This window comes from Silurus meridionalis, chromosome 17 (assembly GCF_014805685.1).
Source record: "Silurus meridionalis isolate SWU-2019-XX chromosome 17, ASM1480568v1, whole genome shotgun sequence".
Classification (NCBI taxonomy): domain Eukaryota; kingdom Metazoa; phylum Chordata; class Actinopteri; order Siluriformes; family Siluridae; genus Silurus; species Silurus meridionalis.
This window is the reverse complement of record NC_060900.1, coordinates 21,701,680-21,716,781: the sequence shown is the minus strand read 5'-3', so window position 1 is coordinate 21,716,781 and position 15,102 is coordinate 21,701,680. Positions and strand designations below refer to the sequence as shown.

Genomic DNA, 15,102 nt, shown 5'->3' with positions numbered 1-15,102 from the left:
AACAAAATAATTACATTGCTACGCAACCCACGCCAAATCATTCAATTTAAATTACCGGTGGCATAAAATTTGTGAGAACTGTTGAGAAAACCACAAAAATAACAGTCAGTAACATCACAAATAACCTCCACAGGGCAAGGGTTGAATGTTTTACAATCCACTTTTAAAAGAAGGCTTTGAAAGCAAAAGTATAGAGGCTACATGACAAGCTGCAGACCAATCATCAGCAGTAGTATTTAAAAAGTAACAGAGAGATAAGCCACAAGAGTGTTGGAACCAAGATTGAATGCTTTTAATATGATTGAAAGGCCAAAAGTGTGGAGAAAGTAAGGATATGTTCATGATGCAAAGCATACAAGCTAATTTGGAAACTTAGTGCAGGTGCTGCCATGGCTTCAAATGTACAACGCTTTTAAAATGTGCTCACTAATCTTTATTGATGATGTATAGCAGCAGCAAAATTAATTCAGATGTTTACAAAAATATGCTGGTTGTCAGTTTGAAGAAATGTATTATGCAGCACGACAATGACCCAAAACAAACTGCCTGCACTACAAAGGACTACATCTGGGTGGAAATGGGAGGTTTTAGACTGGCCAAGTCAATCACCAGAAAACTAATTGAGCATGCATTTTACTCTTTGAAGAGAAGACTGACAAGAGAACCTCACCGAAACTCATGAAAGAGGCTGTGGAAAAAGCCTGGTAAAGCATCACAAAAGAAGAAACCAATAATTTTCCCGATGTCTATGATTTGCAGGCAGTTGATTGATGCACTATTGCAAGCAAGGAATGCGACCAAATAAGATAAGATAAGATAAACCTTTATTCGTCCCACAGTGGGGAAATTTCTAAGCTTAATAAGCTTTCAAGACATATATTTTAGTATACTTGCAAAAAACCTACAATTTGTTTGGTCTGATACTTTGTTTTATGTTTTTTAACACATGTAGATATAAAAAACAAATGAAATAATGAAATAAAAGGTGATACTCGTCTCATATCCACCGTTTGATCTTTTGATTTAACAGAAAAAACACGACTTACTCCTTGTCATTGCAATAGTTTTTGTATGTATTCCCATGCAAAAAAAATTACATATTAATGTTTATGATCCCCTGTTCCACATTCAAATTAGTCTGTTGAAACGCATTATTTAAACATTTATTGGGTTTTTTTATGATACGTTTTCACATCATTTAACTTTTTCCATATTAATTCCAGTAAACAAAACATCCCTGGAGTGATCTAGTGGATAGCAATGCTAACTCATAGCTCCTTGGTCTCCAGTTTGTTCTGTAGCTCAGGTTACTACAGGTTAATTTATAGAGTTTCTGTGAGGGTTTCCTTTGGGTTCTCCAGTTTTGTCATCTCTTCTAAACTGGTCAATAAGTGCATTAACTTCTTAATTGCCCTTAGGTGTGAATATGTGTGCATGGTGCCCTGGGATGAACTGAAATCACATTCGGTGTAGCTTAATTTGATGTGACCATCCACGAAAAGACTGGTTGAGCTGCTAGAAAGTAATCCGTTTCTCAAATCATTACAATCATGTATTGATCAATTAAGTTGAGTAATAACCAAGTTGGAAATTGAACAACTGACAAAGATGGCCTGAAGGTTTGACTTACTCAGCCCATCTTTGGCAGCTGACATGTGGTTAGACAGAGATAACACTTTCGTTAGTAAATACTACACTACCTACCCATTTTACATGTAATTGTTATTGATAGCGAAATGCTATTCAGCTTGAAGTGAAGATTAATTATATGTAAATCCTAATAGCTCAGGTTACCTAAAAATGTAGCTAAATATATAAATAACAAAAAAAAATGTCATTGCAAAATTTTTCGTAGCAATAAAGAATTTTAGCGGTTGTGTGTCACAGTTTGATCTTATCATGTATCATATCGAGTCTGTATAACAAAACATAATTTTAAAACATATCCACATATTATCAGTTGTGTATTGAAATTAGCTCATATTTTTTACAAAGGAAAAGGGAAAGGAAAAAACCAAATTGCCAGAGAGAAAAACTGAGAAGCCACATAACCCAGGTGTGTATTATTTGTTGAAAGTCGTTCATCATCCCTGTTTTTATTTGTGTGTACAGATTTAAGAGGGTCTTAATGTCTATCTTTATGTATAGGTGTTAAAAAGGGAACACATTCTATCCCTACTGAGAAAAAAGGGGGCCAGCCCATACCAAACTACCTAGACAAGTAAGCACCTGTTAAAACTTTGTTTATTTCCCCAGAAGTCTTGGATTTCACTAGAAACATTATGATTATTATCATGCTGAAAGAAACTTGAGGTGAAGTTTTTTTTTTTTTTTGCAATGCTACTTGTATCTCTCTCTTATTTTGCAGTCTTTGTATATTTTGTGGAGAAAAAGATAAGTCTTTTACAGAAGAGGGTTTGGACCTGCATTACTGGAAACACTGCCCAATGCTGTGTAGATGCCTTCAGTGCAGACAGGTATATCAGTGTGTGAAACACTGTCAGACCCCACACAATGAAATTGCTTCAGTTGTCATAATTAGTTGGAAGTTTGGTATTACTGAGTCTTGTAGATTACAGGTTGTGTATGTATGATCTGATTTAAATTGAATTATGTAACACAACAATATGGTGGAATGTTTTGTGTTGTCTGCTTACTTATTCCAGGAATTTCAAATAGCAGAACTGGAATTTTCAGTTTACAGTAGTGTGTTGTAAAGCGTAAATGGAATGTAAATGCACGATGTTCTGTTCAAACATTCAAAATGTGCACTGTATTATCACGAACTTAGAAACCTTATCTTTCAAAGAAAAAAAAAAAAAGAGCATTATTTCCTTATATTTCCAGTAAGAAAATACTTTGTAGGTTCTTTAAAAAACCTTTGAGGTTCCTTAAGAGATAATAGATTTTTTACATGTTCCGAGAAGAGTAGCAAGAAAATGCTTCCACATATTATAGATAGCACTTCGAAATCCAGTGACTGCCGATTCCCATTAATATTGTAATGGGACACATGGTCAAATTACCGGCCACCTCCAAAAAGAAACTATGCACAAACTACAATGGTCCACACAAAATGACAAAACATGCTTGGCTACATGCAGCTTCACTGAAGTGTTTTCACTCTGGAATAACAATCCATTGCCTGGAGTTTAGAAAAATCATAATTGGACCTTTTTGTTGGGTGAAAAGAAAGGTATTATTTTATTTCCTTTTAATTAAAGTAACAAATAGCTGGGCATTTCATGGAGGAATGTTGAGATGAAGACAGGACTAATTACAAAAAAAGGTCTTAATTAATAACAGATAATTACAACAACTCATCTCCCTATGTAAACGGATCCTGTCTTAATATGCCTTAAGTAGCTAATCATTAAAAATATGCTGACAAGAGAGTTAATGCAAAACATTGCATCCAGGGCTCAACCTTGTATTGACTGTTTGTGTGTGTTTGAGTGAGTGAGTGAGTGAGCGAGCGAGGACGATGAGCCCCTTATCATAAACCTTTAGATGAGTGTAGTTGAGGTCATAGAGACCAGGAGGAATACCTCTTTTTCTTCCCACCCTCATGTTTCCGTGGTTTTTACTTTGACAGCTGAATTTAGTGAGGTCAACTGTCACTTTGTTTGCTTTAACAGCATTCCAGGGCAGTGGAACTTTAACTCGTTGTTATAAAAACAGCTTGCATACTTGCTCTGCACACTGTTTTGTTTTCTTGAATCAGAATTGAAAAAATGACTTTGTATGATTTTGGTTTGATTTCTGCACTGATATGTGTGTTTGAAATAGAGTTATATCTGAAATGCCATCAATCAAGCTTGTATTTATGATGATATTGTGTGTGTGTGTGTGTGTGTGTGTGTGTGTGTGTGTGTGTGTGTGTGTGTGTGTGTGTGTGTGTGTGTGTGTGTGTGTGTGTGTGTGTTAGGTAGTAGAGATTTCGAGCCTAACAGAGCACCTGCTCTTTGAGTGTGAACACAAAGCAGATTTTACCCAGTGTCCTCACTGTTCTGAGGCCTTCATCAAAAACAAACTGAGTGAACACACTCAAAGCACAGCCTGTAATCGTGAGTATTCCCCATGCTATCATATATCATGTGTCACTGCTGACAGCAGACATATCTATCTATAAGTAGTAAACATGGGCACAACCAGCTTCTTATTTCATTCAAGTTTGATGCTGTGTGATTTTGTTCAGACTGAGAAAAACCTTTCTTGTGTGTGTGTGTGTGTGTGTGTGTGTGTGTGTGTGTGTGTGTGTGTGTGTGTGTGTGTGTGTGTGTGTTTCTGATTACCCCTTCTAGATACAGTGGCCAATGGAAGCTGTAACCACTGTCCTTTGTGCCATGAGAATTTCCCTCCAGGAGAGGAGGTGAGAAACATCCAATATTAGTTCTTATTTACTCAAAAACATTTACTCTAATTGTTGTGGCCAGGTTCAAAAGTAACTTTTGTCTTTTGGGACATGAAAGCTTTTCACAGATAATCTCCCTTTCCTTGTAGGATGTTCAATGATATTGAAAACAATTCACAAAGGTCAATCTAACATGACAACACAGCAGGCATATTACACAACCAGGAATAATTGAGGAATTGCTCAGTTATTATTTACATTTTATTTATTTTATAATGCAAATATTTTAGCTAAACAAGCGTCTACCATCTGTTCTGTTTTCTCTGTCGCACTGTATCTGATGGCTCTAATTACAGACCTTGAGAGGGGTTTGGTTAATGGAGACAGTGTCTTTGTCAGCCATGAAACAGGTGTGCATGGGTTTAAACACGGCAGCGAAAATAATGGGTAACATCAGATGAGTAAAAATTCTTCTGTACAGACTCCTGAATGTGAAGATCCCATGACAGTTTGACATCTTAACCTGTCTGAGTCTTATTCTTATTCAGCTGAGATACAGATATGGATAGCCTGAACTTGTAAGTGTTTTATAATTTTTTTAATTGCCTTGAATATATATTTATGTCCACACAATTTTAAATTTGGTTTATTGCAGTTTAATTTTCAAGCAAGCTTATTAACATTTTATATAGTGAAATCTAAAACAGTGCTGTGTAGTCTGCAATCTCTGCCAGATTTTATGTATAATGTAATAATATTGAATGCCTGGGACTAATGTTCTGAAGATAATTAGGAGTTTGTCATACATCATCTATCCTCAGTTCTGTCAGCTGGGAGCCACAGAAGCCCCAATTCTCCACACACTGTCTGATTTCATTATACTGTCAACAGAATTTCTGCACAATACACCTTCTAACATAATACCATGTTTAAACAGAAGATGAAAAAAAAAAAAAAGAAAGAATTGTTTACGAAGAATGTGTAAAAATTAGCTCATAAAAAGAAACCACACCAAACTCTAATACATGGCTGACTGCCTTCACTGCTTCAATATATTTAAAAGTCAGTCAACACTGGCACTAAGAATAAGGGATGAAAGTATATAGTGACATAACATACTGGCATAAGCGACATATAATCATGTTTTTTCTTCCTGCAAACCAGGATGTTTCCTGACACTTTTGGCAGCATATTCACTGTTTGAGCGGCCTGAAGGATATCATTTTTGGCTTGCTTTTTATATATATATATATATATATATATATATATATATATATATATATATATATAATATTTATTTTCTTTTTCTTTTTTCCCCCTCCGTCTCTGTTTGTTTACGTGTGGAAATAAGCACTGGATAAAACTGTCAATTAGTGGTTCTGTTAAACGTTAGACATGTTTCATTAAAACTAAATTAGCCAGATTTCTATTTTTTTTTATTAAGTTTTTATTTGTTTCATTTTTTTTTTTAAATACAGTGACAAATAATGTCTTAATAAACAATGTGTAGGAAATAATATGAAATAATCGAAGAATTTTGGCCCAGTTTAATTGTACTTGAAACATGCAATGTTCATGTAAAATAAAAATAGGAGAGGGTTAGGCATTCTCCAGTTATCCAAATAAAGAAGACATTTGAGCAAAGAAAGGGCCATTTTATATATATACATATATAGGGAAACTTTCATGGCTAGTGTATGTACAATAAATGCCTTTAATGCTAAATGAAAGTGCTAATATGCTGATAAAGAGCCACATCTGTACCTCCGATTTACATTAATACATAAAAATAACAGGTTAGCAGAGTTCCCAAGTTTGTGAGCCTAAGTTACATTTTAATTGTTTTTGTTTATAATAGTCAAATGTAAGTAAAATCTATACTCACTCGTTTATGTGACCAAATAAATGTTTTACCGACGTAAAAAAAGAAAAGTGAACAAGGAAACTGCTAGTGGAATTTAGATACACATATTATACATGCAAGCATGCACAGCATTTATAACTAAGACTACCTGTTCCAAAACTTTTGACTGGCATCATAGATTTATGTCATGATCAGCAAGAACACTTATGCGCATTGGCATTTAGAGTCTTTTTATCTATTTACAAAATTTCAATTAATCTGATCTGTTACATCCATTTGAACAAATTTGATATTAAATAACAAACAGCTAGAATTGTGAGGTGATGTGTGGTTTGTATCACAAGCATCTATGAAAAAAAAATCATCTTTACTCCTTTAAAACAGTCTTTACTTATAAACAGGCTTTTAAATAAGTTAATTATTATGAAATTCGGAAGTTAGGAAATTAGTAGGGGATCTCATTTGGCATGTGGCATGCCAAAAAGAGGGTATTTAATATATAGGTTTACCCTGAGATTCCCAGTATATGTTGCTGTGTTTATTTTCATTGGTGTGTGATTACTTCGTATAACATAGGCTCCGTTTTCAGACTCAGCTTTACTACACCATAAAATTTTAACCCTGGCAGACATGCTCAGTACAACAACCTTTATATATAGGCAATGCTGTGCTTGCACTATTTCCTGTGGGTTAGAAGTGTGCTGGTGTTACAGTCAGTAAGAGAGTTGGGGGAAGGGGTTTGTAATTGTGAGGGTCTTGGGTAATGTTTAAATTGTCTAGTGAAAAGCAGCTACATAGGGAGTTGTGAGATTCAAAAAGTAACGCTCTATAATACACTGAACTCAACTCATTACACGTTTTATTTGGAAAAGGCATTAGCCTGGGTATAAAATTTGTTAGATTTGCATATTGATGCCATGGATATAAATAAACTCACCCACAATATTGATCTGGCTGAGAGGGAAATAAATATATTATGCAAATGCATTACCCAAATGTCCCAGTTTAATGCAGCATTTACCCTGTTACTGTAACAGCTATTCTGATCTAGTACACCTATTTCCATTTAGGCATCATAGGTTCAGAATTACATTTAATAATATAACATGGATTATGAATTATTATATTATAAAAGTTACATGATCTCGGTATAACTCGTATAACGTCTATATATACCTGTTCCTGATATAGATAGAATATAAAATACACCTGTTCCTGGAGTACATACAGTATATTTACACCTGTTCATAGAATTTACATAGTATAAATACACCTGTTCCAGTGTAATAGAGATTAACTGAAAGATTGCAAAATTGGTCTGGGGCAATGTTCTAGAAAAGTTGTTTTAACTCGCAAAGTTACCACTACCGTGCTCCACTGTGAAAATTGTGTTCTTAGTAAGTTGAACAATGTTAATTTTTTTACCAAACACAGAGCTTTGAACTAAGACCTGAAAGCTCCATATTAAAAAGCCTGTTTCCAGTTTCCAAGTCTTTAATTAGGCTTGCCAGATTCCATACAGTTTTACCCATCTGAGCTGTGGCTTTCTCCAGCTTCTTCAGAGTTGCCTACAGGTTGCTGCTCTGACTTCTTAAATCTAATGCTGCTTTGTGTGATTCTCACAGTTTGACATGTTTTTTATAACCGGACACTGATCGATATTATTCCAGAGCTAATAGCACATTGATTTTGATGATGGTTTAAGCATGTTTGTTTAAGTTGTTTAAGTTCAAAACAAATGTTAAGACCTTGTTGAAACAGATGTATTTGTACTGCGATCACATGACAATTCAACTGCACACAGGCGAACACTATGCAAGTAATTATTTAATTTCTTGGCAACCAAAACTAGTTTTGGGGTTTTTGTAGCAACGGAAGGGATACTCACAACTTTTAACTGCACATTAAACGTTTAGACTTTCATATATAGAAAACACACACATTTGTATATACAGCTAAGTGTTCTGTATTCGTTTATGAATTGAACCCAGAGCCTCAGAAATGCTTCAGACTGTAACATTGAGCTGTGTGTTTAGGGGTGGAAGTTTCACCTCATGGACAGCATTGCTGGATGTAAACAGAACGCTCGCAGGACATTGGCTCTACAGCGAGCAAAGATACACACACAAGGTGAGCCATTCATCCCACGCTTGGCCTGCGATGAGCCCTCCAACTTCCCGACTCTATCCCACCACATCCCCTTAAATAGACCAGTCTAAAAAGAACTCTAACTCTAGAAAACAGCTTTTAATTTCATTTGTGTAACTAATTCATGGTAATATCTACAAAGCAGTATGGCTCTGGGTAATGCTGAGCAAAGGGGAAGGTCAGAAATGAGCTGAGGTATGGATCCTACTCCCTCAGCCTCCTACGCCCTCTCCAGAGTCCTGACTAAACAAGGTGTAGTTATATGGTTATGAAAGGCACGAATTGTGAATTTAGATTATATACAGGGTAGTAAGTTAACAGGAGATGCATCTAGATGGCACTGAGGAATGACTGTAAGGTTAAGGTTAGTTTGCTGTGGACGCAGTGGAAAAGAAAATGGTAAAAAAAAAATAATAATAATCAAATATATTAGGTTGTAAGCCATAATTATAGATTAGTGACAATGTAACTGTGTCTGTTACTGATCCATGTTTGCATTTATTATTCAAAGAACCAAAAAAACACAGCATAACATTGTTTATTAATTTACATAACATTGCTCATTTTCTTTAAAAATATATATATATTTAACATTTTTATATTTAAGACCCCAAAGGGAATAAAACCCTCTTTTTTTTATATTTGAATTTCCATCAAATTCGACACACCTAAAAATACTCTTCAAATACACCTGGCAATCAAAATGTTTCCACACCTATAATTTTCTTAGACCATGTTTAAAATGTTTGGACTAGTTTCTAAACAATATTTTGTATTATGTAGACTGAGGGCACCCTTTTGACATAAAATAAACATGATCGTATTACGGGTAATGTTGCCGCCTCACAACACAAGCGACCCAGATTCCCAGGCTTTGCGCTTAGTCACGGTTTGGAAAACCCAAGTTCAAGTCATGTCTAATGTATAAAAGCAAAGTGTCTTAATGTAACTCAGTTAATTCATGTTGAACTGATGTACACAAGCTTTTTATCCACTGCTCCTGCAAATACCCCTACTTAGCTATATGCTCATACATACACAAATACCACATAAACTAGATGCCATTATAAGGTAACATAATTTGTGTCATTACCTGCAAATCACAGTACATTTTAATGCCAGATTGCATTTTAATTCATTTTCTTCTTATTTATATCATTTTGCCTCAATCAGGGAAGACAATCAGCGCAGTTGCATTGAAGCCAGCAGCAGTAGAATCTGTTGGGAAAGGCAGAGGAGGGGGCAGTCGCAGCACTCGCATCTCTGCACCTGCCCCACGACCCAGTAAGACTAGTAAAGTAAAACCCTAAACCAGAGGACCATCCGATGCTTAATGCTTTACTCAGACATGATCACAGGAGAACAGCACATACTTTTCCTCGTTATCATATTCACAAGCACTGGCATAGGAAAAGATGTATCTTGAATGAGAGAAAATATTTAGTATGGATTTTTTTTTTTTTTCTTTTTTTTACTGGATCAGCTACAGTTTGTTGTTGTCATTGTTTTGTTTTGTTTTTCTTAGTTTTTTTCTTTTTCCGATTTTAGTGTGCAAGTGTAAAGATTTGTAAATGTTGATGTATAAATGAAGCACTTTTATATTTTTGAGAGGTTTAAACACTGTTAAACATAAAGCAGAACAGTATGATGGAAACACCCAAATGTGGGTGAAACTGTGCTTAAATACCATGCGATCCGCTCATATCATTATCGTTTCAGTGTTACCCACACACAGAATGTAGACAAGCAGGATTGTACCTTTTGAATCTTTTTTTTTAATGAAAATGACAATTTCATTTAAAGGAGAGTACTGACATATTCCCCATATATATATATATATATATATATATATATATATATATATATATATATATATATATATATATATATATATATATATATACTTTAATTGAACCCAGACATGAAAAGATATTAATGAGATATCAGTTTCAGCAAAAACAAGACCTTTTCTTCATATCAGAACAAAATCATATATATATATATATATATATATATATGATAACAGCATTCTCTTTTATAACTGGACTTTTCAAAGATTTTTTCAACATTATCCACACAGGACCCTGCAGTGAGGTTGAAACTGTCACTGGCATATCACAATAATCACACAATATAATATGTAAACAGTATTTCAGTGTTGAAGACACCCACTTCTGTATTAATTAGAGTTTTATGACTTCATCTTTCATTCACAAAAAAAATATTTTTATCCCCTCTCAGTTTGAATGATGAGAGATGTTCTTGGAAAGCAGATAGTTGGTAATGTGGTGACTAATATACATTTTTATGCAAACACAGAACATTAATGATACCTATAGCTATTTTGTGGAATTGTTTTTGTATTTATGTATAAATACTCCAAAGCCAGTGTTTATATTTGTTATCTTTCCAAAAGAGTCCTAAAATTATTTATTAAATCATGTTAAACAGAATGGATTTGTCAGTTACATAGCATCAAACATTTAACAACAAAGCTGTACAGTACATGTATAAATATACAAGCACAGGTACAATATTTACCAAAATCCAGATGTAAAACTGCAAAAGTTGAGATTTTCTGGGTTGAATTGTCCCTAATGGAATAAAAAAAAAAACTTTGAAATAAACTTCCTGTGTTCATATTTTGCAATCAAGGTGGTCATTTTCAGAGCTGAGCAAATACCAGAAAAATATATTGTAGTACAGCAGAATACATTGTAAACACATAACATCTCAGAAATGCACCATGAGTTTGTAATGCTCTTATTCTAACGTGAAACCGATTGTGAAACTGATTGAGAGCATAAAGAAGAAATTGGTCCATGTAAACTTCATAAGAACCTGTTGGTAACATTGAAAGTGGAAACGGGTGTTATTGGAATCTCTTTTGTGTTTTGCATCTAAACAGTTGTGTTTTTGGATAAATAAAATGACTGACGCACAGTGTTCTGCTTCAACCACCTTCTTCATACATGATAATAGCAATTTTTTAACAATCAGTTTACACCCACACTGTTTAAATGTGGGATAGTTAAGGACAATTCACATGAAAATAGGTTAGCCCTTATTATTGCAGGATATCCTGTTATAGACTTAAATAAGACTGGTGAGAAAGCACACTTACAAAGAGCACTTGTGAATGCATAACATACATTTCTACATTTGGCTTTCCAGGAATATGTGTTTGCTGTTCGACTGGTTGCAGTTTATATGCTAAGATTTGATTTGTAATGTGTGCTCTTCAGTGACTATTTTCTGAGCATTTGTCCTTGTAACTGAAAAAACTGATCCTGAAAATAAAAATTCATAAATATATCTTTATAATGATTCAAAGAACTGTATATTCTTCTCGTCTTTATTTTTTTTAAACGTTCGAAAAAAGAAAAAAAAAAAAAAGGCTCTGCGCAGAAAAACAAAGTGGCTTCAAAGTTTTCATTATTTTCTCGCTTTTCATGCAACAAAGCATAATTAACATTTGACATCCACATAAACGCTTCATTCGGAAGATTTTCTTTGGTTCTTCTGCTGTAAATAAACTTCCGGCACTGCATTACTGGAATTATATTAATCCGCAGTTTGTGCAATTGATAAGATATAGACTAGTTAGATGTTCTTTATATAGACTATGGATAAAGTGTCTCATATGAAGGAAATAAACATAGCTTTATATTATTTTGTATTGTATTTATGGTTAAGTTCAGAAAATTGGAAATTGTTATTGAACCATAAACAAACAACACAAAGCTTCTACATATTATATTTGGTTTACGGAGGTCACGCAACCACTGGAGTCGGTTCAATACCCTGTATGGCACAAATGAGCTTCTCATTGTGCACCATGTCCCACATCCTCAACAGTTCCTCTGGGCTCAGTTTGTGCACCACAATGAGGTGGCGGTAAAAACATGGCTCCTTGTTCATCTGGCTCACCTTGCGTTTCATGATCCCAAACGTCTTAAAGCCTGGATGCATCTCCGGTGCCAGCCCTAACTTCTGAAGACACATGCCCAAGAAGACGTCATCGATGGGGAAAAGCGTCACACTCTCGGACACGGCGAAAAATCGACGTGCCAGCTCAGAGGACATGAGAAACCCCCCGCCACCTACATAGGGTGGATACGGTCCATCATACAGCTCTTTGGGTATATAGTACTTACTTTGATGATTTCTAATAGGCACTGCTTTCGAAATGGTGTCCCCAACGAACAGGTCATGTGCTTTGCCCTCCTCTGTTCGAAAATCTATCAAGTCCACCAGGTTGTTTGGGTTGACGAACACATCATCGTCCCCTTTGAAAATAAAGGGCACATTTGTGCAGTACATGTTGAACCATCTCAGAAAATTGACCTCCTTCAACGTGAGGTTAAAAAAGGTATCCATGAAATTCCATTGCAGGATATCTCCATAAAGTCTGTCCTCGTATTCGATGAGTTTCTGGAGGTTTTTGGAGTCCTTCCCAGCAGCAGGGGTGCCCAACAGGAACAGGGTTCTGACTCTTTTCCCACTGATGGAGTGCTCTTTTCCCCAGGTGAGACGCACAGCATCACGGCGGTCATGCTGCTCTATAACCGACTTGACCACGATCAGAAGGTCCACATCCCCTGTGCACTTCTCAGGGTGATTCGAGAGCATGGGGAAATACCTGCAGTGTCTGTGTAGGACGAATTCATGGAACCTGGAGTCCAGGGTTTGAAACCATGGCTGATTGAGTAGACCAGTGTCCGCACTACAGTTAATATCAGTGATGTTCCACGCAGCAGTGGGTTTGTGACTGACCAGAGCCGTGGATTTAGTTTTACACAGCCCAGAAGCGCACCAGGTACTCTTGAGCTCCAAACGCACCTCCTTAACGTCCAGCACTCGAAACTTCTGGATCATCAACAAAGTGGCAAACACGAAACATAAACTCAGCAGAAATTTCAAGACTCTGTTGCGCCGGAAAAAATGCTCCATTTCAGAGACGCGCTTCAGGGTTGGTGCAGGAGTTCAGACTGAACGACTCAAGAAAATTCTCAAAGAAATTAGATCAATGAGCAACCACGAACTTTCGTTTTTTCTGTCCTGGTAGAAAAAAGCCGAGATCCCGTTAGGTGGCATTTTGCCGCAGATGGTTAGATTAGCCGCTGATTTGATGGGTTTTGCATTTGCCTTGCAGGCTCTCTCTCTTTCTCTCTCTCTCTCTCTCTCTCTCTCTCTCTCTCTCTCAGCTCCACGATGTGTCCTGGTAATCCAATAACACAAGGGGTGTCTTGTACAGTCACTCGTCCCTTCATTTCCACCCCCATCCACACACACACGCGCGCGCACACACAGAAACCATCCCACCATTATCACCAAACACCCAAATGTGACAACCTTTCCTGAGGTCACACACAATTGATTAGAGTCTAAATCCAGCTGTTTTTTTTTTTTTGAGACTTCAAACCAAACGTAATCTAATAAACTTTTGACGTGAACAAAAATTCCAATTCTTCACTTTTTAAAAAAAAAAAAGCACGAGGGCGCTGTTTTATTCCGACAGCTTCTGCCACACACTGGCACATGCGCGTTTGTGCACAATTTACTTTTAGGATATGATGAAAAAATAGAGAGGATTAATCTATTAAAACCTATTAATTATTGAAAACGTGTATACTAATTATATTAAACACAGCTAAATGTGTTATCTATGTTTTGCCTTTGTGGAATGTGGTATGTTTTGTGTATGTCACTGACAGTGAGGAATTGGGGCAGGGATACGTGTCATAACCCTTATATGACTATGCATTAAAAGGAAAAAAGAAAGGTGCTTTTTTACTTGTTACATGCACTTTACATTAAGTAAAATATTTAAATGTAAACTAACTAAATTCAGATCAATGTGTCCAGTTAAAATTTAATTCATTGCTTATGTTTTATAAAACTACATGTGTTTGTGTTACAAGTGTAAGTTTGGTGGTTTTAAATAAATGTAGTGAATTAAACAGGTATTTTGTATAAATAAAACAGTTGATGACTTTGCATTAAAATATACCTCGTGTGAAGAAATAAAAATGCTTGGTCAAAAGGTGGTTTCCATTGAAATTTTCCAAAACAGGAGCTGGTGACAGGAGATTTGGCTACGAGCCAAATTAGTTTTATATCAATGCATTCGTTCTATTACTTAATTGTTTCTATATCATTAGATGTGTAATTGTTTATATGATGACATTTTCTGTAAGGAGACTGCTTTTATTTATCCTTTTATGGAAGAGTATGAGTCAAAGTTCTCATAAACAGGATTGTCCACAGGACAAATTTACGGTAACATGTCAAGCTACATTTTTTTTAAAAACATTCAACTTGATAAGAATCGATGGACTTGATTGTTAGGTTGGTCTCACTCATGTCACAAACAGTCCATGACTTTAAACATAATTATAAATATATTACCCAACATTTGTTAACTAATTATTTATTATTATTTAAATTTTTTGGGGGGGGAAATTACACCCTGATTATCATTATTAAGGGTATTTCCAATTATGTTTTATTTTCTAAATAACCCTTACTTGGTCCATGTCCATTGCTTGTGCTGTCTGTCTTTTGGCTGATAAAAGAGATGTTCCACCCAAACCCTTTGTCTAATTTGAAACTTGCTTTAATTTTTTTGATGACAAAAATCACAATAATAAATGATCAGATTAGAACATTGCAGAAACCTTATTTGTGGCAATACAGTCTACCCAATACTGTCAACTGTACTGCTTCTGATAAA

General features: G+C 35.4%; 2 protein-coding genes across 7 annotated transcripts in view; one reads left to right on the top strand and one right to left on the bottom strand.

The window, feature by feature from the left end:
- cep104 (centrosomal protein 104) overlaps window positions 1-11,309 on the top strand; it is a 34,317-nt gene extending 23,008 nt beyond the window's left edge. The window contains exons 16-23 of one of the 5 annotated variants that reach the window (XR_006928376.1): window positions 1,996-2,056; window positions 2,149-2,221; window positions 2,369-2,477; window positions 3,929-4,067; window positions 4,305-4,372; window positions 4,836-4,932; window positions 8,255-8,348; window positions 9,540-9,562. Coding sequence is in view for 3 of the 5 variants with exons in the window: in XM_046872184.1 (XP_046728140.1) it covers window positions 1,996-2,056; window positions 2,149-2,221; window positions 2,369-2,477; window positions 3,929-4,067; window positions 4,305-4,372; window positions 8,255-8,348; window positions 9,540-9,676 (681 nt within the window). In the remaining 2 variants the exon portion in view is untranslated. Of the gene's footprint in view, window positions 1-1,995; window positions 2,057-2,148; window positions 2,222-2,368; window positions 2,478-3,928; window positions 4,068-4,304; window positions 4,373-4,710; window positions 5,588-8,254; window positions 8,349-9,539 lie in introns of those variants that run through there. The other 4 variants (XR_006928375.1, XM_046872184.1, XM_046872186.1 and 1 more) reach the window with 4 other exon arrangements.
- Window positions 10,419-13,669, bottom strand: b3gnt7l (UDP-GlcNAc:betaGal beta-1,3-N-acetylglucosaminyltransferase 7, like). 2 transcript variants are annotated; one of them, XM_046872189.1, is made up of 2 exons: window positions 12,297-13,669; window positions 10,419-10,960 (listed from the first exon to the last, which is right to left on the bottom strand). In XM_046872189.1, exons 1-2 carry the CDS (start codon window positions 13,317-13,319, stop codon window positions 10,904-10,906), a joined length of 1,080 nt encoding a protein of 359 aa, XP_046728145.1. In that variant the 5' UTR covers window positions 13,320-13,669; the 3' UTR covers window positions 10,419-10,903. The 2 variants fall into 2 exon arrangements, with proteins under 2 accessions (XP_046728145.1, XP_046728144.1); XM_046872188.1 differs by having other exon boundaries at window positions 10,419-13,669.
- Between the last annotated feature and the right edge of the window lie 1,433 nt (window positions 13,670-15,102).

Bases quoted from the DNA above. Each gene is read 5' to 3' on its own strand.
- b3gnt7l (XM_046872188.1), bottom strand. From the start codon at position 13,319: ATGGAGCATTTTTTCCGGCGCAACAGAGTCTTGAAATTTCTGCTGAGT.